This window comes from Neofelis nebulosa, chromosome 8, assembly GCF_028018385.1.
Source record: "Neofelis nebulosa isolate mNeoNeb1 chromosome 8, mNeoNeb1.pri, whole genome shotgun sequence".
In the NCBI taxonomy this organism is placed as follows: Eukaryota; Metazoa; Chordata; class Mammalia; order Carnivora; family Felidae; genus Neofelis; species Neofelis nebulosa.
The window spans coordinates 103,585,878-103,613,659 of record NC_080789.1 but is presented as its reverse complement, the minus strand read 5'-3'; the positions used below and the strand labels follow the sequence as shown (position 1 = coordinate 103,613,659).

At 39.5% G+C, this 27,782-nt stretch overlaps 1 protein-coding gene and 1 long non-coding RNA gene across 2 annotated transcripts in view; one reads left to right on the top strand and one right to left on the bottom strand.

The window, feature by feature from the left end:
• Positions 1-145, bottom strand: part of LOC131520159 (uncharacterized) — a 34,598-nt gene extending 34,453 nt beyond the window's left edge. Inside the window, exon 1 of the long non-coding RNA XR_009265951.1 lies at positions 17-145. This is a non-coding gene — a long non-coding RNA (uncharacterized LOC131520159). The remainder of the gene's footprint in view (positions 1-16) is intronic.
• Positions 34-26,404, top strand: TIGAR (TP53 induced glycolysis regulatory phosphatase). The gene is made up of 6 exons (XM_058743983.1): positions 34-271; positions 7,992-8,029; positions 12,498-12,619; positions 20,216-20,293; positions 23,387-23,497; positions 24,350-26,404. Exons 1-6 carry the CDS (start codon positions 93-95, stop codon positions 24,779-24,781), a joined length of 960 nt encoding a protein of 319 aa, XP_058599966.1. The 5' UTR covers positions 34-92; the 3' UTR covers positions 24,782-26,404.
• The last annotated feature ends 1,378 nt before the right edge of the window (positions 26,405-27,782 follow it).

Sequence of the window (27,782 nt, the reverse complement as noted above, 5' to 3'; positions counted from 1 at the left end):
GGGCCTCGTTGCTTACCATTCTCCACCGCCCTGTCGGCCTTTCGCCGCCCTGATTGGCGCTCCTGGAATGACGTAGACGGCCGCCTCGGCCTATGGTGGCGGAGCCGGCCGGCCGGCCGGTTTGGCGGAAGTGGTGTGGGCGAGGTGTCCCGCAGTGCGGAGAAGCCTCGCGCCGGAGGGTGCTGGGCACGCGAGCTGCGCTGGGGCCATCACTTCCCCTCCCTCCGGGCGCCCGGAAGATGACCCGCTTCGCGCTGACCGTTGTGCGGCAGTGAGTATTGCCGTCGCAGGGTGCTCTTGTCGCCTTCTCGTCAGGGAGTTGTTGAGGAGTGGGTGAAGAGACCGTTGACCTGTCACCCCTCCTCTTCCCTGCTTGCTTGCCCTTCGGAGGGTTGGACCCCTCTTCCCCCGGCGCCCCTGAGCCGGGAAGGCGGGTCGTAAATATCTGGAGTCCGGCGTTACAGATGAGCACGCTGAGGTCCGGAGGAGTAAACGGCCGAGGTTCGCAGCCACTTGGCGGAGTTAAAGCTGAAAAAAGCCAGCCTTGGCTCCGGACTTCGTGCGCCGCTGGTTGCCACCCCCCCCCCCCCCCCCAACGGATCCTAAAGAGTTTGCGGGATAGCTCGTCCCAGGCCCGTATTTGTGTGCTGGCTGCCTTCCGCCGCTGTCTCTCTCCATCTGTGCTGCACCCCCGCCCCTCGCTTGCCAGGGCAGCCGCAGGCGTGGACCTGAGATTTAGTTCTTCCCTCCTGAGATCACACTGCTGGCGGCGGCGGAGGGCCTCCACCCTCGTTTCTGCAACCCGCATCACTCCGAACAAATATTTTTATCATAACATTCCACGGTGGAGCTGAAGGCTGCTACGTCTTCATGTGTCTTATCTTTTTCCTTCGTAACGCTTATTTGCCGACTGTTAATGGAAGTGCAGTGCAGGGTGGTTAAGACCACAGATTTTTCAAGCAGGATAGACCTGGGTTAGAATCCGGGCTCTGGTTAGGAGGAACCTTGTAACCGCGGCTTCCGTTAACGTAATCTTTACGACGTCAGTTTGCTAATACATAAAATGGGGGTAGTGAAAATACCTGCCTCACTAGTGTGAGGCAGAGTGCATAGTGCAACGGAGGGGAAGAAATGTGTCTCAAGAACTAAATAACTTCTAATTCTGTAAGAGCATCTGTAATAAAAATGTAGTGAGTCCTCAGGATGTATGTATAATTTTATCAGACCCGCATTTTGAATATGTGCTAGGTGCCCGTGGACTGGATTATACAGGTAAATAAGATACGGTTTTTGACTTCCAGAATTCACAAGGAACAGTAATAGGACTTAACCTTGTCGAGCTGACTTTAATTGGTATCTTTTTTTTTTTTTTTTTTTTTTTTTGTCCTGTTCTTCCTTTATGGGAGGATAATCTTAGGAATCATCAGAATTATCCCTGTAAGACTCACAGGATTTTGATGACTAAACTAGAAATTGAGTTCCTCTCTGTCTCTTCCCCACCCTTCCATTTTATAGACTGCTTTATGACCATTTGATGACCTACTTAAGGTCTTGTATAGCTCATTGGTAGCAGAGCAGGAAGTAGAGCCCTTCTTTTCCCAGTGTTTGAGCACCTTATGGATGCCTGAACTCAGCCAGTACTGTGTCTGACATATAATTGAAGTTCACAAGTCGCAGGAAATCTGGATTGAACCATCCCTTGATAGTAAGGTGATTTCTATTTAGATTCTTATGGACAGTAGTTACATGAATTTGGATTTTGTCTCCTCTGTGCTTCTTAAAAAAGGGCTTGGTTTAAAAAACTGATTCCTTATAGAAATACTTTGAGGAATCAATTTAAAAGTAAGTCTTTATACATTATTATGTGCCAGGCACTGTTGTAATTAAGTTCTGACAGTGCAGTGAGGTGAGGACTGCTTCTCAGTTTGCAGGTGAGGAAACAGGTGCAGAAGTCCTGTAACTTGCTTGAAGTCACATGGCTGGTGGGGTGGTGGAATTGAAGCAAAGGAGCTTGACTCTACAGCCCATCCCATCCTCTTAATCACTGTCCTCTCTGCCTCCTTTTTTATTGAGTTAAAACCTAGTGTTTGTAGATTGCTTGAATATCACCAGCCATTTTAGTGGCTACTTTTTATTTCTGCTAATATAATTGTGAAGAGTGTTAAAAATAGTTTGCTTTGTTCTGTTTTATTCATGGGAAAGTGGAGTTAAAGTGTTGAAATAATTGATAGGGTTATGGTGAGCTGCCTTTCCTGCCTGAATCATCCCTCTTTCCTCTTCCAAATTCTCCAAGCTAAGAATTAATGACGCTTTCAGGAAACGAAACGATTGCAAACTTGATTAATAATCACCATAGTTAAATATAATGAATCCACAGGGTTGGGTCATTTAGCATAATATTGGGAATAGCACTTGACTTTTCTATTATCTGATTCTGTATAACTAAGATAGTCCAGTGCTTTGAAACTGATAGCATGATCGGTATTTTTATTTTTTTTATTTTTATTTTTATTTTTTTTAATTTTTTTTTAATGTTTATTTATTTCTGAGACAGAGAGAGACAGAGCATGAGTGGGGGAGGGGCAGGGAGAGGGAGACACAGAATCGGAAACAGGCTCCAGGCTCTGAGCCATCAGCACAGAGCCCGATGCGGGGCTCGAACTCACGGACTGTGAGATCATGACCTGAGCGAAAGTTGGACGCTCAACCAACTGAGCCACCCGGGCGCCCCAATGATCGGTATTTTTAAAGAGATGAATAATTTTAGTGAACAGTGCCTCTTCAGATAATTCCAGAAAGCTTTTAAAATGCAGTTTCTGTAAGTTCAACCAAATCCTTTATGAATCTTATGCTGTAACTACCTGTGCGTTTATCTTCGACATACTTGTGCTCACAAGTATCATTTTGGAATAGAATATCCAAGATTGCAAATTTCAAGTCTTTTAGTATTATTAAACTATAACTTCTGATCTTCTAGTCCAGCATTGTTGAAAACTCCAATATATGTAGATTGGGAATTCCATCACCTACATAACCCATTGAAGGCCCCAGTTCCTTGAAATATTATTTGTGTCTGTTTGCAATTAGTTGCCTGGAAAACCATCCCATTTCACTTCCACTTTTAACTAGCTCTTAAAACAAAAAATTTTACAAAACTCATTTAATTCGCTTTTAATGACCTAAAGATGATAAATTAGTAAAGTTAATGATAGCAAAACTGATTTGCTTTTCTTATGCTACCTCTATTGGCAGTTACTTTTTTGTTGAATGCCAATAATTGTTCTGGTCATAAATAAAGCAAGCAAAGTAAGTGTTAGGGCACCTGTGAATTTTTATAAAGATACATGTTAGTTGTTATGTTACTGTGATACTTGTTTTCTGAGAATAGGATTGATCAATTGGGAGAGCATTTACCACTAGGACTGACATATAAATAAAAATATATCATGAGTTGGGGGTGTTACGTCCCCCACCCCCACTCCGACCATCTAGTGACGGTTTCCATGTTACTAGCCCTCGAAATTGTCTATATTTTCGAGTGAATTAATTGGTAGAGAGGAATTAAGATAAAGCTGTATTCTTGATTAAATATCAGGTGAGGCTTTGCATTTCCATGTACACTGAAGCATATCTATTTTGAAAACATGCCCCAAATCTGTACTAATTTCCCATGATTTGCCTTGGTCTTGTGGCGAACAGTACTCATCTATTGAATTTGAATTCTTTAAAAGAATATGATCGGGAAATTAAGCTTTCTAAATGACTTCTAAAGAAATGCCATAGAATATAAACGAGAACTAACAAAATAAAATCTTTTAAAGTGAAGAATAGTGTAATAACCTACAAAATGAATGATGTATATTTGTGGGACCTATAAATGCTGGTCATAAGACTTAACTTCTTGGCATAAGCATTTAGATTCTTGCAGAGTCGGGTGTTCTGTTTTGGAAATGGATCACACTGGAGATTTTGAAAATGAGTAGTGTTATTCCTGACTCTTTCAAAATATATTCCTCTGACCTTTCAGCTCCTTCCACCACCTCTGCCACTATCACAAGCCACACTTTGGTTAAGGGAAGTAGATTAATAGTAAAACTATTTTAGCCACCTAATTTTCTTTCCCACTCCCAAAACAAACTTTAAACAGTTGCCTAAAGGATTTATACAAACCTCTTGATAAAGCTGATAGCTGTAAAACTAAATATTTATGAAAGTTTTTGGGAAAAAATTCTCTTTCTAGATTCCTGCTCTGCCTGCTTCGGATTCTGTGTCTCCCTCTCTCTCTCTCCCCGTTTCTCTGCACCTCCCCTGCTTGTGCTGTCCCTGTCTCTGTCTCTCTCTCTCTCTCTCTCTCTCTCTCTCTCTCTCTCTGTCTCTCTCTCTCAAAAATAAACAAAAAGAATTTTTTTTAAACGGCAGTTTCTCTATCATCACCATGGATACTTTATCTGAATGGTAGAGATTAATACCCTCTTTCACATCCACTGTGTATGATTTTGAATGAATTTTGGAGTAAAAGACATATTTTATTAATATTAACCACAATGATGACAATGGCAGATCAGTGGTAAATAGTTATGAAAATCTTCATATATTTGTCATACATTTTTTTAAAGTTACATCCACATGTTTAGAAATCAGAACAATTCTTACATATCTTTCTGGTGTTTGTGTGCACATGTGCACGCAGGTCCAAATGTTTATTCTTATTTTCCACCTTTCTAAAAAGATAGCATTCTTTTTAGATTATTCTGCACTTTGCTTTTGCTCTTTAATATATTTTGGTAATTTTTCCAAACCTTTCCATAAATCATTCTCTTTTTTAGGGGACACAATTACCTAGTATTCCACTATGTATATATGCCACCATTTATTTGTTAATGTAACCAGTTCTCTGTTAGTGGATATTTAGGTTATTTACCAGCTTTTGCTACTAGAAAAAATATTGTGGCAGATACTGTTTTAAATAAGGTTGAATGCAAGTATTCCCAGTATTATGGTTGCTGTATTAAAGGGCAAACATTTATTATTTTGGTTAATATTTCCAGATGACCTTCCATTGGCAGAGTACGTACACTGAGGTTCTGTTATTTCCCTGGGTTTTCTCTAGGCAATGAGTATGTTAGGGCAAGGCAACCTCTGGCTGTGCCTTTAAGGAGCTGGAACCTGGTTAGACACACATCTAAAAAGGTTAATTAGCATATGGGTGGTAACTGACAGTACTGGGGGGGGGAGTGGAGGAGGGTGGGAAATGGGAGTGTAGCCTGGGTGTGTTTAAATGGGATAGGTTGGTGGGGAATGGTGCCTGGGAGGGAATGCTTCCTCAGGGAGCAGGCTGTTTGTCTGTATTGGGTCTGGAAGAGTGAGAACATATTGGTCAGGTCCAGTGGTCTCTGTTTTCATTAAGCTCTCCAGGGGATTCAGATACACTCTCAAGTTTGAGAAACGCTGTTCTAGGCAGAGGTTGGCAGACAACTATTTTTGTAAATGAGGGACAAGGTTCCAGGCAGAGGCCCGGGTTTGTGATTCTGACTCTTAAGATTTGGTGGAGTTCCTTTCTAGACTGTGTAAATCAATCCATGTGAAGGCTTTTTTTTTTTTTTTTTAAACTAGTGCTTTGTTTAAAACAAAGCAGGGGTGATGAGCCTGAGCCTTCACAGTAATCAGGGAAATATAGTCAGATAAAACTGAGATGAACTGTTCTGTGCCACATTGGCACAAATGGGAAACTCTGACATTACTGAATGTTGGAGAGGATGTGGAACACTGCTGGGGGTTGTAAATTGCTGTGACCACTTCGCTATTGTCTGATAAATCTAAATGTTTGCATACTCTGTGGCTTAGCAATTCTAGGGCTAGGCCTAGATCACTAGGTATGGCTTTGCAAACTTAATTAAGGGGTAGGAAGTAGCTTAGGCTTTACAAGCCATGCACTCTGTCTGGACCGCTCAGTTCCATTATTATAGTGTGAAAGTAGCCATAAACAACATGTAAACAAATGGGTATGATTGTATTCCGGTACAACTCTACCAAGATCGTGTGCCGGTCTTTGAGTAGTTCTCAAACATGAATGTGCATCAGAATCACTTGGTGGGTTTATTAAAACAGATGAACTGGGCCACAACCTCTGAGCTTCTGATTCGGGAGTCTGAAGTGGGGCCTGAGAATTTGCATTTCCAAAAGGCCCCAGGTAGTGTCAGTGATGCTGGTTCAGAGGCCCCACTTTGCCACCCACTGCCCTAGAGAATCTGATGTGCTCTATACAAACATGTTTATTCACAGCAGCTTAGCTCCAAACTGGAAACAATGTATCAACAATATAAATAACACTGGGAAATTCTTGAGTATTACACAGTAATGAGAGTGTAAGAGTATGCCACCGGTCACAACAGTGGTGTATCTCCCAAACAATGTTGAGGAATGGTAGCAACACAGGACTGCATACAGCAAGAAGCAACTCATTATAAAGTTAAACAACAGGCAAGCTAATCCTATGCTGTACTTGCATGGGAAAGCTATGAAGAAAGGCAAAGCAAATGAGCATCTAAATAAATGCCAGGTAGTGGATCCACTGGGGGTGGGAGGACATTGTGGTTGGAAAGAGACCCACTCTAGGAGGCTGGCAGTGGTGATCTGTTAACTTGGGTGGGGTCACCAGGGTGTTGACTTTATGGTATATTATTTGTTTACATTGTTTATTTCACGATTTTTACAAGATTTTAAATGCATTAAGTTGAATCTTCGATTTCTGTATAGCTCTGTCCAAAAATGACCTATAAACAGAACTATTGAGTGCTTACTAAAAGCTGAACAGTGTTTAAACACTTCATCTATATTCATTCAGTTACCCCAAGAGCCCTGTGAAATGGGGGCTGTTATCATCCCCATTTTACAAAGAACAGAGGCACTCAAGCTTAACCAAGTTCCTAAGTATATAGCCAAAGCAGTTTTTGTTCTTCAGGCTGCTATATGGCAATGAAATTTACTTCGAAGGATTTTCATCTCCCCTTGACATAGAAATATATCAATATGAGCTGTAGACATTTGGTACCAAATGAGGAAACAACTTGATCCAAAGAAACCTATTTACTATTTTTACCCACCCTTCCAGTTCTGTGTTCAGTGTCTACACAGAACAAGTCAACTCCTTTTTCCCCCGGGGCAGCCACCAGTCCTTCCCATCTCTGTTTTCCAGTGCCTAGCACTGTACTTAGCACATAAAAAGAGCTCAAAGAATTTTGAACTCAGTTCTTGATAGCTTTTCAGGTATTTGATTGCTTTTACTGTTGTCCGGTCTCGTCCAGATAGCACATCCCTGTCCCCTTCCACTTTGTGTTCCCTCCAGCCTCAGTTGATGGTTATTTTGTGACAAAGTTTCCAGTCCTTCACTCTTAACAGTTGCTTTGAAATTGGTTTGGTTTTTTAATTCTTAAAAGCATAGTACCCCAACTTCCGTTTTTAGTGTCCTCTCCGAGATAGTTGTAAGCATTACAAAAAGGAACAGGTGGAGATCTAGGAACCAGAAGAAGCCAGGGCATCTGAAAGGTTGTCCACTTCTTTCCCACCACATTCGGGTTCCCTCGCACTTGCTCCTTCAATCCAGCAATAAACCAACTCTCATGGTTTCCTCCTGCTGCTTGTGAAAGGAGTTTTAGTTAACATTTATTTTAACAAGATTATTTAATGAAAATTATATATACATATTGATAGAATATTCTACTTACAATTATGATTGATTCATGATTTATACATTTTAATTTGGGTCAGTATGAAATTCTTAGCCCAAATCAACTAAGTACATTAGAGTAGATGCTTGTAAATATCAATTTAGAACAAATTTTATGTTTATAGGTTAGATTGTGAAGTATGCTACAAGGTTCATATGCTCCCTTTGTGAATATCATTACCTTTCATTGATGATTTTTTTTTTTCCTGATTTCAAAAATAACCTATTTGGTAATAAAGGTTTTTTCCCCCTCTCTCTATTTTAGTGGAGAAACAAGATTTAACAAGGAGAAAATAATTCAAGGTTAGTATACTTTATTTTAGCTGTCTCCTCTAGTGTTAATGTGATATGTAAGCAAATCAGAGTTGGTGGGGGAGGGGTGCCTGGGGACAGCTCTGTATTGTGAGCAGTATTAAAGAATTAAAGCATCATGGTTACAGAAATACGATAGAAATAGATGGTAACTAGGAGGAATAAGTTTCTTAAGGGAACTGGATGTAAAGAACAGGATTCCAAGTTGCTTATGGGTAGCTTCAAAGTGGCCCAGTCAGCTGATTAAAGAGTTATGTTGGGTCTAGTGGTCTTAAAATGTAACTGCTGTGATTTAAAATGATTTCATATTTGGAAACATGAAGTTTGCTGGCTAGTTAGTTAATGGTATTTTTCTGCTAAGGTGGTTATATTATTTTTAGTAGTAACAAAGAAGAGGTTTAAAAAGCGAATTCCTGCTCTCATACAGGATTGTTGCTTTATTCTGAACAGATTCTTCCTCCCTTGTTCTGCTAATTTGGGTTCAGATCTTAATCTCCCTGTGATCCAGCAAGTCTAGCGTGTATATCTTGGGTGAACTCTCAGTCAGACGTACTATTTCTGTGCGGTGATTACAAAAGCATTTCATTTTAGTGCTCGCTTCGGCAGCACATATACAAAAGCATTTCATTTTATTTTTTTGGTTAGGGACATCTGGAGTTTGCAGAAACTGATTTTCATACCCAGTGTGCCTGACTCCCGCTTCTGAAAACTAGTCATAATTAAATGAACCTTTGTTTTCTGGTGACACGTGCCCCACCCAAATTAGCCTTTGGATTTAACACCTGGTTCTTTAGTACTTGTCTCATTTCATTCCACGCTGACAGTGGAGCCGGAATAAAAGTGTTTGTGGTCACACCTGTTTCCACATTTGTGTTCTTTTCCTAACTTTGTCAGTTAAATGCTTAGTTCTTTAAGTTACAGCATTCAAGACATGTATTTCCAAGTACCATTTTTGTTGCATACCTACAGTTTTGATAATGTAGTAATTTTGTAAGTATCGGCATCAGGTGTCTTAAATTGTCTTCGGTGACCCATGAAATATTTAGAACTATCTTTTAAATTTCCAAATGGCTAAGCTTTTTTTTTTGTTCATCTTTTTTGGTTGACTTCCAATTATATTTTGTATTCTTTCTGACAAGATGGTTTATTGATATCTCTTTGAAATCAGTTAACATGGTCAGTGTTTATAAATCTACCATTCTATGCTTGACAAAAATCTGTATTTTCTAATTGTTGGGTTTGGAGTTAGGTGTCAAATAAGCAACCTCTGTTTTATTGTTCAAATCTTGTGTGCTTTGCTAATTTTGTCAATTTACAGATTTGCCTGCATGACCTAAATATGAATTTATGGTTGAGATGTGGAATATCCCACTGTGATGGCCAATTTATCCTTTAATACCAGAAATTCTATCAATTTGTGCTTTATGTGTTCTGCTCCTGTATAGTTACAGACTGTTTTATTAGGTACATACAGGTTTAAAAATCATTCTTCCAGTGAATTAGATCATTGATTATTTGTAGTAATCCTCACAATCGTTTTGTCATAAAGTCCTGCATTTCTGATTGTAATATAGCTTCTCCAGCTGTTTGGGGGTTGGAATTTGCCTGGTATATATTTTTCCATTGCTTTCCTTTTAACCTTTCTGTGCTGCCTTAAGTGTTACTTCATAGATACTACATAGTTGATTTTCCTCTTCCTCTTCCTCCTTCCCCTCTCTCAACCCCCACCTATTCATTCAATGGTTACCTTTAAATTTTTACCATTCATACGTAATGAAGTATAATATCTATACCTCTTCCCCCCCCCCAATACAAAGAACTTGTATGATTATCGCTTAGTATCTTAGTCCTATCCTTTTTTAACCACATGACATAGGTATTATTTAATTTGTTATTTAGATAATGTTTGTTTAGATTTACATATATATTTACCAGTTTCTCTCCTCATAGTTTCTTTTGCATCTCAGACCTGCATTCCTGAAGTATCTTCTTTAAAAGGTCCCATGGTGCAGATTGGTTGGTGGTAAAGAGAGTTTTAATTGTTTCCATTCCAGACAATTTTATTTTAATTCTATTCAACCTTTTTTAGCCTAGACAATTTAGACTGACAGAACTCCTAGCACTTGGGAGATATTAGTGTGCTGGTTTGTTTTTGTTTTTTTTTTTTTTGGCTTCCATTCCTCCTGTTAAGAAGTCTTCTCTCAGCCAAATCATGTTCCATGGTAGGCAATCTGTCTCTCTCTGTAACTGCTTTTAAAATCTTTTATTTGATTTTGGTATTCTGCAGTTTCTTATACCTAGAGGGGATTTTTTTTTTTCCCCCTTTTAATTTATCCTGCTTGGTGTTTTCTTCATCTGTAGATTTATATCTTCTCTCATTTCTGGAAAATTCTCAGCCATTATCTCTTCATATTTTTTCTCCTTCATTTTCTTCTTTCTGGAGTTCCAGTCAGAAATATGTTAAGGAATATCATTCTCTCCTTTGTGTCTCTAATATATCTGAGATGTGTTTCATCTCCTTTATCTGTGCTGCATCTGGGGTAAAAACCTGAGCCCTGTCTTTGAGTTCATTAAGCCTTTCTGTTACTGAATCTCCTTTCATCCACTGAAGGATTGTTTCCCTCCTCAGCAATTCTATTTTTCGTTATTGGAAGATCTGTCTGATTCTTTTAGAAAGGGGTCTGGTTGTTTTGGATGGCTTCTTGTTACTTGCTTATTTTTGTTACTCTGTCTTTATGTTTAGTCACAGTTTATAGTCTTTATATGCTGATTTCAATGTCTAAAGTATTAATTATTCTGAATCTGTTATTTGTTGTTTCTGGTGACTTTTGTTCATGGAGGATTGTTTTCTTGTATGTTAAGTCATTGGCTGAATTATTAAAAATTTTTTTCACATTTATTTATTTATTTTTGAGAGAGACAGATCACGAGTGGGGGAGGGGCAGAGAGAGAGGGGGGACACAGAATCCGAAGCAGGATTCAGGCTCAGAACTGTCAGCACAGAGCCCAATGAGAGACTTGAACTCATGGACCTGGAGATCATGACTTGAGCCAAAGTCAGATGCTTAACCCAGGCGCCTCCATTGGCTGAATTATTATTAAGTATAAATTAGTAGAAAACTTCTTAACCTTTGTTAAGTCAGATTTGCTCTGAAGAGAATTTGCATTTGATTTTACTACCGACCTGAAACTATACTAGCTTCCTTATAGGATCTCTGGCATCCAGGAATGTGGAGTTTCAGTTCTCCTACCTCGCTGTTCCACATAGCAGTCTCCCTCCCCCAAACACTCCCTTGCTTGTGCTGATTACCAAGTCATCTCTGTTTTCTAATGTTTATATTTAGCTTTCAACTCAGAGTATTTTGGTTGCTTTGCATCTCCTCTTGGAGAGTTTCCTTATACCCTGAGAGCGGGGCGCGTGCGCGCGCGCGCGCGCGCGCGCGCGCACACACACACACACACAGCGCAAAGAACACAGGTTCTTTTGTTATGGGAGGACCCTTCAGAGTGTTTAATCAGCCTTTCTCCTGGAAATGGAGGTTCCAACCTTTTTTTTAAAGGAGAAGGAAGGAAGGGGGAAGGGAAGAAGGAAGAGAGGGAATAATACAATATTGGACATTTGGGCAATGGAGATTAAGAAAGGAAACTTTTTAGGTTATGATCCTACCATTCAAATGAAGCACCTGCATGGAGAACATAAGATTAGAGCCAGCATTAATAAGATACAGGTAACGAAGGGGTGGGCAGACACGCACAAGAGAGGGGAGAGCTGGAGACAACTGAATTCTCATCATCTTATTCCCATTAGGCAGACATTCTTTTGGGAAACATTTGAATACCTGAGTCTTTATAGGATTATAGCTTAAATTTACTTGTTTCCAGTTCTCTGAAAAGTTATGTAGAGGGGCGCCTGGGTGGCTTGGTCGGTTGAGCGTCCGACTTCGGCTCAGGTCACGATCTCACAGTCCGTGAGTTTGAGCCCCGCGTCGGGCTCTGTGCTGACAGCTCAGAGCCTGGAGCCTGTTTCAGATTCTGTGTCTCCCTCTCTCTCTGCCCCTCCCCTGTTCATGCTCTGTCTCTCTCTGTCTCAAAAATAAATAAACGTTAAAAAAAAAAATTAAAAAAAAAAAAGTTACGTAGAAAAATAACCAAGGAAATATATTTTTTTTAATGTTTATTTATTTATTTTGAGAGGGAGAGAGCAAGTGCAAGCAGGGGAGGGGCAGATAGAAAGGGAGAGAGAGAATCTCAGCGCAGGGCTCAGTGTCACGAACCATGAGATCATGACCGGAACCGAAATCAAGTGTCTGAGGCCTAACTGACTGAGCCATGCACTTGCCCCTCCAAAGAAATATTTTAAATAAGGTGTAGATAAATTATATTCTCTTACATGTGATTTTATTTGCATCCCTTATGTATATATATTTGAATGTTATTGTTCCTTCTCTTACTATTACAGGACAAGGAGTAGATGAGCCTCTTTCAGAAACTGGATTTAAACAAGCAGCTGCTGCTGGCATATTTCTTAATAATGTGAAATTTACTCATGTTTTCTCCAGTGACCTCACAAGGACAAGGCAGGTAAGTTCTACAGTCAAGGTTTAGACTGATGAGTCAAGAGTATCAACAGTCATAACCTTGAAAACTGCTACCAGAATCGTAGAAAATTAAATCACATGCAGATAACACCCCCAATCCTCTCCTTCCCCCACCAACAGAACTTCTTTCTTTTCATTTTACTTTTGTACTTTATTTTGATTTAGTAATTTTATTTTAATTTTTTTTAATGTTTTTATTTATTTTTGAGAGAGAGAGAGACAGAGCCTGAGTGGGGGAGGGGAAGAGAGAGGGGGAGACACAGAATCTAAAGCAGGCTCCAGGCCCTGAGCTGTCAGCATAGAGCCTGATACGGGGCTCGAGCTCACGAACTGTGAGATCATGACCTCAGCTGAAGTTGGACGCTTAACCGACTGAGCACCCAGGTGCCCCTTGGTAATTTTTAAATTAGAGTAGCGTGGGAAAAATACCTAACGAAATATCTTTAAAAAGACAAAGAAGGTTTATGAGAGAGCCAGCAGGAACACCAGGTAGGAGAATTTAACTCACAAAGACATCAAATAGTAGAATACAGACATGGTTAAAAAAGAACTATGTGACTGTAGAGAAATAAATGACACGTTTGAAATATCTTTAGGGATCAGAGGACTATAAAAATGACCCCAGGGAATTAAAAAGGAACCAAATAAATGTCTAAAAACTCAATGGAAGGGGACTTTGTGTCAACCATGAGGGAATAACAGGGTTAGGATATAGTCTTCCTGCAAAAGCAACTAGAGAAACAGGGCAAAATTTGTGAAACAACTGTTTATAGACATTGGACTTCAGATAGTGTGGGCCTGTGGTCCCCAAATGAAGTGAGACAAGTAACATCAACCCTTGGATTGTCCTGGTGTTCCACCTGAAGTAATTTCCCGATGCTGGCAGGAAAGGCCAGATAGAGGCAGTGGTCTCAGGGAGTTGAGGAGACAAAGCTTGGAATTTGGGGAGGTTAAATAAAGATCGTGGGGCAGAGTGCTGGAAGAGGGAGCAACACAGAGAAAGAACTCTAAAAGTATGTATAGGAAGCCCCTTAAATCCTTGGTAGATTACAGTCTGCACATGCGTAGTTGAAACCTCATGAGGCCAGGAGAGAACAGTCCCTGGGGAACCAGAAGCCAGACAATTTCAAGTGTTCACACAGGTTGGGAATCATTTGTGTTCCTTCCACCCAAAGTGGAGAGACTTTGTTAAGTACATCAAGCATACAGTGGACACTTCAGAAAGATCACACCTTAATAGTGAAGCTGGGATGCCTGGCTGGCTCAGTCAGTAGAGCATGCAACTCTTGATTTCCAGGTTGTGAGTTCAAGCCCCATGTTGGGCATTGAGCTTTCTTAAACAATGAATTAATTAATTAATGGGGTGCCTGGGAAGCTCAGTCAGTTAAACATCTGACTCTTGACTTTGGCTCAGGTCATGATCTCATAGTCATGGGATTGAACCCTGATTGGGTTCCGTGCTGAGTGTGGAGCCTGCTTAGAATTCTCTCTCTGGCCCTCTCTGTTTCACGCTCTCTGTGTCTCTCTCAAAATAAATTAATAAACATTAAAAAAAAACAGTGAAGCTCATCTGTGCTCGAGGAACATAATGAGGAAAGAAATAGAAGAAATAAAAAAGAATCAAATTCATCTACAGATCAAAGATAACAGTATTCTGAAATGAAAATTACACAGGAGGGGATTATCAGCAGGTTAGACACTGTAGAAGAGCAGTGAACATGAAGTTATAGAAACAGAACATTCCAAAATTAAGGAAGAAAGAAGACTAAAAAAAGGAAAAAAGGAGTCTCAATTGAGGGGTCTAAAATTGACCCACACCTACATGGCCAGGTTGTTTTTGTTGTTGTGGGTTTTGGTTTTTTTTCCTCTCAATTGTTTTTTGTCAGTTGGTCTTATTAAGTCCTCTCTTTATTTTATTATTATTTTTTAAAAATGAGTTTGGCTAAAGGTTTATCTGTTTTGTTGATTTTTTTAAAGAATCAGCTCTTGGTTTTATTGATCTGTTTTATTCTCTTTTTTTTCAGTTTCTATTTTATTTATTTCCCCTCTTTATTATAACTTTCTTCCTTCTGCTGTTTTTAAGCTCCTGGTGGTTCTTTTTCTAGCTCCTTTAGGTGTAAGTTTAGTGGTTTGAGATTTTTCTTGCTTGAGATAGGTTTGTATTGCTATAAACTTCCCTCTTAGAACAGCTTTTGCTACATCCCAAAGATGTTGGACCATTGTGTTTTCATTTTAATTTGTCTCCATGTATTTTTTAGTTTCCTCTTTGATTTTTTTTTTTGTTGTTGTTGACTCATTCATTATTTAATAGCATGTAATTCAACTTCCATATATTTGTGTTCTTCTCAGATTTTTTCTCGTGATTGATTTTTAGTTTCATACTGTTGTGGTCAGAAAAGATGCCTGGTAGGACTTTGATCTTTTTGAATTTTTGAGACTTGTTTAGTGATGTAATATGTGATCTGTTCTGGAGAACGTTCCATGTGCACTTGAAAAGGATGTGTATTCTGCTCTTTTAGGATGAAATGTTGTTTCTGTATTGATACACCCACCTGGTCCAGTGTGTCATTCAAAGCCACTGTTTCCTTGTTAATTTTTTTTTTAGATGATCTGTCCATTGATGTAAGTGGGGTGTTGAAGTACCCTACTATTATTGTATTACTATCGATTACTTCATGTTTGTTATAAACTGCTTTATGTATTTGGCTACTCCCATGTTGGGTGCATAAATATTTATAATAGTTGTATCTTCTTGTTGGATTATCCCCTTTATTATGTAGTGTACTTCTTTGTCTCTTGTTACAGTTTTTGTTTCAAAGTCTGTTTTGTCCAATATAAGTATTGAAACCCCAGCTTTCTTTTGACATGCATTTGCATGATAAATGTTTCTCTATTGCCTCACTTTCAGTGTGCATGTGTCTTTAGGTCTAAAAGGAGTCAGACCTCCATTATACTTGATGACCATTAATGAGACCATTATGCTTGATGGTGTCCCTGAGTTCCCTAAATCTATTCTCATTTTGCATAATTTTTTTTATCTTTCACCTACTCAGGTTGATTATTTTCCATTACTCTGTCTTCAGGTCACTGATTTGTTCTTCTGCTTCCTCGAGCCTATTTATTCCATCTAGTGTATTTTAAATTTCATTTCTTGTGTTCTTCATCTTGGATTGGTTCTTTTTTATCTCTGTGTTAAGGGTCTCATTGATGTCCTCCACTCTTTTCTCAAGTTCAGTGAGTATCTTTATGAGCATTATTTTAAATTCTCTACCAGGCATATTACTTATCTCCATTTTGTTTTTATCTCTTGCTGTGATTATGTCCTGTTCTTTCATTTGGGACATATTTCTCTGACTCTTGATTTGTGTGTAACTCGTGTCTGTTTCTGTGTATTAGGAAAGTCAGCTGTGTCTCCTGCTCTCGAAGGTAGTGGCCTTGTGAAGAAGAGGTCTTGTAGTGCCCTGCAGTGCAGCGTCCCCTGTTTGCTAGAACCTGACACTGCAGGGGTGTCTACTATGTGTGCTATGTGCACCTGGCTGTTATGGCTGAGCCAGTCCAGTCATCTGCAGAGGTTCTCTTTGTCTGTTGTGGGCAGGGTTTGGTCCCTTTATTGCTAGTGGGCCAGTTTGGGGCTGCCTTGGGCCTGAGTTGAGTCAGACCAGGCATTTTCCAGAGGTGTGGTAGCACCAAACTGCAGGGCACTTTCCCTGTATTGTCCCCTGAGAAGCTTTTATTGGTGGACAGGACCTGCGGTCAGACTAGTTGTCTGCCTCCAGCCCACTGCTAGGGCCACAGTCTGGTGGGGGGGTGGGGGGGCGTGGGGGGGGTGGTGCTGGTGGTATTTTCCCTCTCCCTAGGGCCAGAGTCACTTTGGAGTGGTGCTGGCCACTGTAGGAGCTACTTGCACACTGCCAGGCTTGTGGCAGTGCCCTGGATGGGCTCGGGCCAGGAGTGTATTTGAGGGGGTGAAATCTGCTGAATTTGAGGGGGTGCTGGGGGGTGGGTGGCAGTGTTAGCAAGTTAGATAGTGAATGTCTGCCACACTGGTTCTCACAGCTGGCCATGTGTGTACTCTGTGGGGCAGGGGAGGGAAATGTTGCATGCCAGCTTCTTTCTTCCTGGGGGAGTGTCCCTGTGACTGCTGCGCCTCTGGACATGTTCTGAGATTAGTAAATAACTTTCTCTCCTGTATACCCCAGGCAGTTTTCAAACTGCTGCTTCTGTGCTGTATCTTGGGCTGTTGGTTGTGCTGTCTCTCTGTGTCCTCTGTCCTCCAGGCTCTCCCAGAGCCACACCCCCTGGTTTTTAAAATTCTAAGTTTTAAGTCCGGCTGATTCTAAGAACTCAGAAAATTCAACCCCTCTAGTTTTCAAAGCCAAATGCAATGGGGATTTGTCTTCCCCACATGGGCTTACTGTTGTGTGTTTCTCTTTGTTTTCCAGTCCTTCCGCTCCCTCCCTCCTGCGCATGGCTGGCCCATGGGTCTGTTTAATTCCCCATTGTGTCTTTGCCCTTCCTACCCTCTTCATTGTGGCCTCTTATCTACCTTTACTTGTGGCATTTGTTCTGCCAGTCTTTGGGTCATTTTCTGGGTTATTTATACTGATGTGAATGTTATCTAGTAGTACTCCTGGGAGGAAGTGAATTTAGGGTCCTCCTACTCCATCATCTTCCCTGGAAGTCTGAATCTTTTTTTGTCAATTGGGTTTTGACAGAGGTGCCAAGGTAATACAGCACTTGACAGGGATTCTTTTCAATAAAAGCTGCTGAAACAATGGACTATCCATATAGAAAAACATGAACTTTGACCTTTACTGCATATAACACACAAAAATTAACTTACACTTGATCTCAGCACAAATCTAAAAGCTAAATCTGGGGCGCCTGGGTGGCGCAGTCGGTTAAGCGTCCGACTTCAGCCAGGTCACGATCTCGCGGTCCGTGAGTTCGAGCCCCGCGTCGGGCTCTGGGCTGATGGCTCGGAGCCTGGAGCCTGTTTCCGATTCTGTGTCTCCCTCTCTCTCTGACCCTCCCCCATTCATGCTCTGTCTCTCTCTGTCCCAAAAAATAAATAAAAAACGTTGAAAAAAAAAAATTAAAAAAAAAAATAAATAAATAAAAAATAAAAGCTAAATCTATATATCTTCTATAAGAAAACACAAGAGAAAAATCTTTATAAAGGTTCTTAGTGCAAGGCATAAACAAGATACAGATCTTATTTTATATATAATATATATGTATCTGACAAATCTGTCTATGTAGATAAATACGTATATAGCCATATTTATAAATTTTTTCCAGCTTAGTAATTAGAATAACACTTTAAAATGAGCAAAAGATTTGAATTTGACCAGGCACTTCACAAAGAAGAGAATATGGAAGGTCAATAAGCAGATTGAAAGATGTGTAGCATAATTGATCTTGACAGAAATGCAAATGAAAACCGTAGTGAGATTCTATTACATGAACATTTGAAAATGCACAAGAATGTGGAACAACTAGGACTCCTACATTGCTCGTGAGAATGTAAAGTGGAACAACTACTTTGGAAAACAGTGAAACTTTAGTATACACTAATCATATGATCCAGCAATCTCGGTCCTAAGAATTTATCCAAGAGAAATAACATATGTTTACACAAAGACTTGTACACATAATTAACAGCTTTGTTCATTTGAACAGCTTCTGTTCAAAGAGCAGAATCACCCGTGTTCATCAGTAGGTGAATGGATAAATGAGCTGTGATACATTCATGCTGTGGAATACAACTCAGCAACAACGTGAGGAGGAGTGGAGGAGTCTCAAAAACATGGAGGAGTCTCAAAAACATGCTGAACAAAAGAAGCCAGGCACAAAGAGTACATATTGTATGGTTCCATTTATATGAGACTCCAGAAAGGATAAATTTAATCTTCAGTTATGTAGAGCAGGTCCATGTTTGTCAGGGGCCAGGAGTGAGAGGGATTGACTAGAAAGGACACAAAGGAATCTTTTAGAGTGATAGAATTCTTCCATGTCTTGATTTTGGTGGTATGTAGATAGTCGTATACATTTTTCGAAACTCAATGAACTGTACACTTAGCAATAGGTATTTTTTTTTGTTGTAAATTATACCTCAATGAAATTGATTTAAAAACACAGAACAAGTTGATAAACCAAAAATGAAAACATCAGTGGATTTACTAAATTACAGATTAAACATAGTTGAAATGATCATTAGCTCATAGGTAAATGTAAAATAATAACTGAAATGTAGCACAATGTGATAAATAGATTAAACATTTGAGAGTTTAAAAGAAATGAAGAACACGATATGAGGTCTGGTGTCTTTCAGAAGGAGATGTTAGAATGAGAAAGGGGTCAAAGAAGTCACAGTTGATAATTTTACAGAACTTTTGAAAGATAACACATTATCAGATCTAAAAAGTGTGACAAACCCAGTGGAGATAAATAAAAAGAAACCCATATCTACACTTAAATAACAAAATTGCAAAGTCCAAAGATTAAGGACAAACGTCATCCACTAATGTCCAGTATTAGACTATCAACAAATTTGTCAGTATCAGTAATAATTTTTTTTAATGCACTGAAGAGATAATAAAGACTAACCTAGAGTTTTATACCCAGGAAAACATTTTCTAGGGTGTAGGTGAAATGAACACATTTCAGACAAACAGGCTGTAATGGAACTTTCAAAGGATAATTGAAGAAGGAAAATAATTCCAGAAGGGAAGTCTGAGTTTCAGAAAAGATGGGTGAGCAAAGATATTGGTAAAAGTAAGGGTAAATGTAAACAAATAGTGACAATATAGAACCATAATGATGATAATGTTTAATTTGTGGGGAGAGGGTTAAAAAACAAGTCAGATTGTGGACTTAAATTATTTCTAGTTTTGCAAATACAGTGTTTCTTGTTAATCAAAAATAACCAGGCACACCAGGAGAGAAGGAAACGTGAACAAAAATGAGCCCAAACAAAAGATGACAGAAACAAGCCTCAGGATTTATTTGATAGCTGGTTACCACACACGGACTTTAAAATAACTATTGAATGCACAGATTAAAATATGACATATGGAATTACAACAGAGAACTGGAAATTATGCACAAGAGCTAAGTGTGAATTCTAGAACTGAAAATATAACTGAAATTAAGACTCAATAGATGGGTTTCACAGCAATGTAGCAACACCTGAATGGAGAATTAATGAACCAGAACCTTTTCTGTAAAGGGCCAAATAGTAAGTTTTTTTAAGTTTTATGGGCTGTATGGTCTCTGTCACAACTGTTCAACTCTGCTGTTGTACTGTGAAAGCAGCCACAAACAATACATAAATAGCTGTGTTCTAATAAATCCTCATTTATGACAACAAGCCGTGGTCTAGATTTGGGCTCTGATTTGCTGACCTGCAAACTAGAAGATCGGTCACAAGGAAATACCCAGATCTGTGTGAAGGGAGGCAACTTTCACAAAGGAAAATTATTTCTAGTTCTTTTTTTATATACTATGATGTATTTTGACATTTTGGCTAGAATGACTCTTTTTGTGAGAAAAGAAACCATTGTCTTTCCATTTTCAGACTGTGCATGGGATATTGGAGAAGAGCAAAGTTTGCAAAGATATGACAGTAAAGTATGATTCAAGGCTTCGAGAAAGAGTAAGTAACGTACTTACATATTGTTCTTCACAATAAGTCATCAGTAAACCAGCTCAGTTTGTCAGACGCATTCCTGATAGGGATGTGGAATCAGCTAACATGTTAAGAACCTGCTATGCGTCAGTGGCTGTTACAGACTCTCACTGATAGTATCATATTTAATTATTAAATTCCCAAATTATAAAAGCAAGGTCTCCTCATAAGAACTAGTACAGAAGAGTGTGAGGTAAAGTGCAAAGTTCTCTTCTTGGCCTCCCCATCCTACTTCCCAATTTTAAGCTTGAATAGACTGGCTTGTGTCCATTTTATATACCAGAAATGAAACTTGCTGAGATAGTGACTTAGCTAAAGCCACATCTCAATTTCAGATCTGAGCTTGTCCTCCCAGAGCAGTAATTTTGCTCTTCACTATGGGCCCATGAGCTGGCTAATGTCCCCGTCAGCCCTGTGATTTCTTTTGTACCTGGATAGATGTGTCGATGGCTAGGGCATCTTTGAGAATTGTTTTTCATAATTTGCCTGTGTTCTCTGTTTTTGTCCAAAATACATACCAGAGTTCCTGCAGAGGTGCTGCTTGGAAAGGCTCACTCTGTGCCTGAGAACTAGTGCTGCAGTGTTAATACAAGCATTACAAGTTCAGTGGAACACTGGACGAGGCCTGCAATCGCACAGTAGAGAGACGGTCTCCTTGTCCGGGCCATTCTTCTGTGTGCTCTCTCCCTGAATCACTGCATCCTTTCCTGTGATTTCAGTTGATTTCCAAATATATATTTTTAGCTTAGATCTCTTGCCTGAGCTCACATATCAAACTGCCTACTTTTGATGTCTGTGTGTGTGCCCCACATCTACTTCTAGCTCAGTGGAGCACAGCATCTTTTCTCCACGTAGCTCCTGCTTTACCCAGTCACTCAAACTACGCATTCTTGACTTCCTTGCTTCCCACTTGCACATCCTACCATCATCTTGTCAATTTGGCCACTGTGTAATAGTTCTTGAATCGTTCATCCCTCTGCAAACCCACTGCTGCCATCCTACTGTATTCAGTGTCCCCTGTCACCTGGATCACCTGGAGCAGTGGTTCTCCTGCCTTCTGCCTTGCTCTCGCTTTCTGATCTAATCTCCACACTGCAGCCAGAGTAATCTTTGGAAAACTTGGTTGCTGCATTCCTGTATAAAACAATTCACTGTTTCTCTTTTACCTTCGGAGCCCATCCAAGCTCCAGCCTGGCTGTCAGCATAGTGTAGGATATGATCTGTTTTCTCCCATCTGCCCCCTCCTTCCTTGTACTTACTGCCCAGCCTTAGTAGTATTAGTGAGCATTTGCACAGTGCCCACCACACTCTGGCAAGGGTCTCAGAACTGCAGGTTTGACAATCTTCACAATACCCCTAAGATTTAAAACCTCATTTTTACAGTTGCAGAAACCAAGGCACACAGAGGTCCAGTCCATGGTTATAGACCTAATGATTTTTAATGTTCTCCTTTATAAAAGAGGTTGTTCCAGTTATAATTAAAGATATAAGAATTGAACTTGAGTGGCACCTGGGTGGCTCAGTCAGTTAAGCGTCTGACTGTTGATTTTGGCTCGGGTCATGATCTCATGGTTTATGAGTTCAAGCCCCGCAGAGCCTGCTTGGGATTCTCTCTCCCTCTCTCTCTGCCCCTCCCCTGCTTGTACTCTCTCTCTCTCAAAATAAATAAATACACTTAAAGAAAAAGAATTTGAAGTTAAGAATTGGAAGAGCACCTGACAAATGTGCATATGTTCCTATAAATAACATTTAATTAATTGTTGGACTTCTGTCTGGTGGTGGTAGAATTTTGAGGCATCATCAGTATAAACCATAAATAATGATTTATCTTTAAATATTTTATTCTGTAAGCAATCTGTTGTCATTGTGGGGAACTAAAAGTAAGAATAGTTTGGGAAAAAATACAGCTAAAATTTCTACCATGCCAAATATGGTGAACATTTTGGTATGTGTGCTCTTGGCTTTTTTCATGTTTGTCAGTCTGTCTGTCTGTCTGTCTGGTTGTGTATGTATTTTTCTAAGTATACCCCTTCTATATGTTGGTTTTTAACCAGATTTTCTCCCTGTGTCTATCAGTGCCCAAACATGCATGTGGATACGACCACCTGATTAGTGACTGTATTATTCCAGTAAATGGATATAGCTTGGCTGCTACTACTGGTGCACACCTAGGTTGTGACTCGATTTTCCACTGATGTAAATAATGTTAAAATAAACATCTTTTTGTAGTTGTTCTTTATACACATGCCTAATAGATTTCCTAGAGACGAAATTGTTGAGGGTGTACTTTTTGAAAAGCCTATAGCACACACTGCTGAATTTCCTTCCAGAAAAGCTGTGCCAGTTTGTACTTCCATGAATGATGAGGGAGAGTTTTTCTCACATAAACAGTAGCTACTGGTAGTCTCTTTGGTCTTCCAATTTAATAGCTTCCGAAAGGTACCATTTTAATTTTCACATTATGGATTCCTGAGGAGTTTCTTGGCCATTTGTATTTCGTTTGTGACTTCTGTGTCCTTTGCTATGGCTCATTCTTTAGGAATCTAAAAAGTTAATGACCTTTGAAATCACACAGATCGGGGTTTGAATTTCAAATTTGCTGATTATTAGATATAGGAATATAGGCTAGTTGCTTAACCTCTCTGAAATTCTGCTCTCCCATTCATAAATATGGTGATGAAAATGCCCATCTCAGAGTGCTATTATTAGGACCAGATGAGATGGCATGTGAGGTGGCTGACTTGGTTGCTGCATACATTAGTCTCTGGTCCTGGAATCTGTGCAGATCTATTTGTCCAATAAAGCCACACTGTCTAGTTGAGTGTGTTGTTCCATATAACGCATCTAGACACAGTGTCTAGTTCAAGGTGTCAGCTGTATTTTGTAGGGTTCACGGCCCTCTACTGAGTATATTCTCATTATTGGTTTAAAAGATAGAATGAAGTCAGTGAAAGGAAGCCAGGCTTCTTGCCAGAATGATTATTCCAAGTTTGTCATAAACATGTATTTACTTGTATTGCAAATTGATTTGAGGCACTTTTGTCTGTTGGACCATTGCAGAAATACGGGGTTGCAGAAGGCAGGGCACTAAGTGAGCTAAGGGCGATGGCCAAAGCAGCTGGGGAAGAATGCCCTGTGTTCACACCACCTGGAGGAGAGACATTAGACCAGGTATGTAGCCCTGGGGCAGGTTGCCACGTGCATGAACCTGCCAAGGTCAGAGTACCTAATACTGAGTTTGTTTTATAAATGAGATGTCTCTAAATCTCAGCTGAGTGGTTTGAAAGTTGTTTGGTTCATAAACCAATTCTATATGGTGTGTTTATTTTTCCTTTTTAAGCTGTCTTTCTTATTTATTAAGTTGGCAGTCATTGCCAATAATGGATTTAAAGGATGTGTGTTAAGGTGATACTTGAAGAAAACTCTTTGAATATGAAGCAGTAACTCCCGCAGTGGTACTAGAGGAAGGAGGTGAGTGCAGTGCCGTTCAGTGAGAGCGGCAGGCAAAGTAATTGCGGTCTCAAAATCTTCAGTGCTCCCTAAGTGACATCATCACTGTGCTTGAATTTCTTTGAAGTGTCCTGCTTTTAAACTGCATTGTTGGTGATCCCCACCCCCCCACCACCATTTTTTATTTTCATAATTTTCTCCTAAAGACTTTCTGTTTAGTAAAGGCAAGAAGAGCTTTGTCCTTGTTGTGGTGGCTCTAGGTGCCCTTTCCTAGGCACACTCTTTTATGGGCTTCTTTTTACTTGTAAATTTCCCTAATTAGATTGTAAGTGCTCTCTCTGAAGGAAAGAATTGGAAATGGTATTTTACTCATCTTTGCCCCTAGATGTGCTTCCATAGTTCCAGAAATACCTGGGCATTTACTACTGATTGAATGCATAGAAACAGCATCTCATCTGCTTATGTAGTACTTACATTGACATATTAGAAAATCCAGTCAGTTATGTTTTATGTGTGTGTTTTAGACTATCATTAGTGGCACTTTATTTTAATTTGTATTTTCTTTTCTTGTAGGTAAAAATGCGTGGAAAAGACTTTTTTGATATTCTTTGTCAGCTGATTCTGCAGGAGGCAGGTGAAAATGAACAGTTTTCCCGAGGAGCTCCAAGCAACTGTCTGGAAACTTCTCTGGCAGAGATATTTCCCTTAGGAAAAAACTGTCCCTCTGAATCTAATTCAGACAGCAGTGCTCCAGGATTAGTCGCCAGTGTCTTAGTTGTGAGTCATGGCGCTTACATGAAAAGCCTGTTTAATTATTTTCTGACTGACCTTAAGTGTTCCTTACCCACAACTCTGAACAAATCCGAATTTATGTCAGTCAGTCCCAATACAGGGATTAGTCTCTTTATCATAAACTTTGAGAAGGGACAAGAAGGGAAGCCAACAGTTCAGTGTGTTTGCATGTATCTACAGGATCATCTAAGTGGAATGACTGAAACTTGCTAAATTTAAGTCTACATCAAAATCTAGCAGTTTTGAACCTCTGAGGGAGTGCCTTTGGCTTTATTTCCATCCTCTGCTAGTGCTGATTTGGAAACCGTTAAAAAGCCATGACAGCAGGTTATGAAGTTTGACTGGAATCGTGGCCACAGAGAACACTAAGGGAAGAAACCATTTAGGACTGACTTATTTTGTCTTGAGTACAGTCGTCATTTTCCAAAGTAATTTTACCACCCTGTTCAGTTACATCTCTGGATTGTTTATGGATCAACCAATTCGGTATTGCAAATTGAGGTATTAATGACCTTGTTACTATGGTTTTTTGTTTTTGTTTTATGTTGATTTTTTTAATATCTGAAAAAATCTAGCCTGTTTTGTTGGCTCTTGGTAAGATACTGTATGTTTTTTACTATCTCGTTCAGTGCTTGAAAGAAGGAACTATTTATAATTCCCACTGCATATTTATAGTGAGAACACACTGTATTTTAAGTCTTTAAATTAAAAATTCTTAACCACCCTCAGTTTATATAAAGCAGAATGACACTAAAATTTTTAATCTAGAAATCAGCTGTTGGAATTTTTTACCCCGGAGGGTATGAAACACGGATGAATAAAGATTATGATTGCAGATTGGTCTGGTGAGGAAGAATTTAAAACATCATTTGACTAAGACACATTAAAGAAGGAATCTGAGCAAAAGAAGAACAACAGCCTTTTCTTATCTAACTTACAGGCTGAACAATTTAGTTTGAGGAAGGCTCTGAAGAACATACATGGTTACTAGTGTAGTACACAGTAACCTCAGAAGGAAAAGACTCTTCCTTGGAAAGAATGTTGCTCTTGCTCTGATAACCACAATTGTGGGTTTTTGTGGAAGGTACAGTTGCCTCTTTTTTCCACCAGATGGCACTGGAGAAGCAGGAGTTTATTTAACTAAATTTTGTACATAAGATTGGCCGCTCAAAAGTCCTTACCTAAATTGAAGTGTTTTACACTTTTTTTTTTAAGTTATCATGCTCATGAATGCTGTGAGTCTAAACTTACAAGAGTATTAATAGTCAAGTTTGTCAGTTAAGGCTAAAATCACATATAGTCAAAATTCACCTTGGACAGCACTTAAGTCTCTCGTCAGGATCCAGTGTTACAGTGTTCTCAGCATGCCCACCCCTGCCCCTTGCCTGCAGAGAGCATGTGGTTGAGCACTAGAGGGAGTACTCCACAAGGGAAAACTTGGGAAGGGAATTAAAAAGGACGAGCAATAGTAAATGTCCACATTCTCACCATCCAGAAGTAATAACTACCCTCTTCTTCCGTTTTTTTTAAAGAAGTAACACACTGAGATGTAAGTGAAATTCTTTAACCAGTTCCCTCAGTGCCCCCTTGTACCTTGCAGAGGCCACCACCGCAACGCGACTGTGTATGTGCATCCATTCTTTATGTTTTTACCCACAATCGTAAGGAAATGGTGTTGCCTCAGAGTTTTTTAAAATGTACATAAATGTCACCAGTCTGTATTCTGTATTTTCACTTACTATATCATGGGGTTCTATCTATGTTGGTATGTATGGATCCACTTATTATCACTGTATTCTATTAAATAAATGTGGCACATGCTCATTTTGCCTCCTACGAGTGGACATTTGGGTGTGTTCATTATGTCCTTCTAGAAACAGCCTTCTGCATCTCTCTTTGCACTGTGTCATAAAAAATGGTGCGTCTCCAATTTGACAAGAGTCAAATGGGTTTTCACAATGGCTGTCCTGATTTTCAGTCTTACTGGCAATACTCGAAAGTTCCTATTTTCCTCATTTCTGTTAGCACTTGATACTGTCTAGTGAAATCCTTTGACTCTGATGAGTGAAGAGTATAATGTCACTGTTTTAATGAGCCTTTGTGTGATTGCTGATGACTCTGGGTGTTTTTTCTTGTGTGTATTGACAGGATCTCCACACTAATGAATCACTGGTATATATATGTTCTTTGCTTGGTTTCTTTGTTGGACAATTTGGCTTTTTCTTAGTGAGTTGCAGAGGTAACATTGTAACATCTTACAATTTACTTGCCTTTTACATATGTTTATCAAGCTTTTTTTCATGTCAGTGTTTTTGCGTTAAGTCAGATCCCTGTATCCTGTTTTGTTATGGTTTGTCTTTAAGAAGCCTTTCCTACTTCTTAAAGGTAGGCCTCCTGCTTTCTTACAGCTTTAGATGATTATTTGAATGCTAAATCTTTAGATTATCTGGAGGTTATTTTTGTATGGCATAAGGTAAGAATTCAATTTTGTATTATTTTTCCGGGTGGTGAAAAAGTTGCCCCATCATCATTATTAGGTGTCTCTACTTTCCAAATGATTTGTGGTTCTACTCTGTTCATACCCCCATGGGCCCATATTTGCTGGAGTCTGTGGACTTGGTTCTTAGTGAGCTATGTATTCCCATAACAGTATCATAGTTACTGTAACTTTGCAACTGGATCTCTTGTAGGGTGAATAACTCCTCTGGTTTCTTTTTCCTTTTTCTTTTTTTTTTTTTTAATTAAAGTGTAATACAGTGTTTTATTAGTTTCAGATGTACCATATAGTGACTCAACAATGCTATACATTACTCAGTGCTCATCATGATAAGTGTACCCTTAATCCCCTTCACCTGTTTCACGTATCCCCTCCCCCCACTCTGGTAACCATCAGTTCTCTGTATTTAAGTATTGGCTTTTTTGTTTGTCTCTTTTTCCCTTCGTTCATTTGTTTCTTAATTTTTACATGAGTGAAATCATATGGTATTTGTCTTTCTCTGACTTATTTCACTTAGCATAATACACTCTAGTTCCGTCCATGTTGTTGCAAATGACCAGATCTCTTTTTTTATGGCTGAGTAATACTCCATTGCATATATACACCACATCTTCATCCAGTCATCTGTTGATGGACACTTGGGTTGCTTCCATGTCTTGGCTATTGTAAATAATGCTGCAATGAACATGGGGGTGCAGATATCTTTTTGAGTTAGTG

Excerpts from the sequence above, each read along its gene's own strand:
- TIGAR (XM_058743983.1), top strand. The coding sequence starts at position 93 with ATGGTGGCGGAGCCGGCCGGCCGGCCGGTTTGGCGGAAGTGGTGTGGG. Across the intron at positions 8,030-12,497 it reads CAAGGAGAAAATAATTCAAG|GACAAGGAGTAGATGAGCCT; the intron begins GTTAGTATACTT and ends TTACTATTACAG. Across the intron at positions 23,498-24,349 it reads GAGGAGAGACATTAGACCAG|GTAAAAATGCGTGGAAAAGA; the intron begins GTATGTAGCCCT and ends CTTTTCTTGTAG.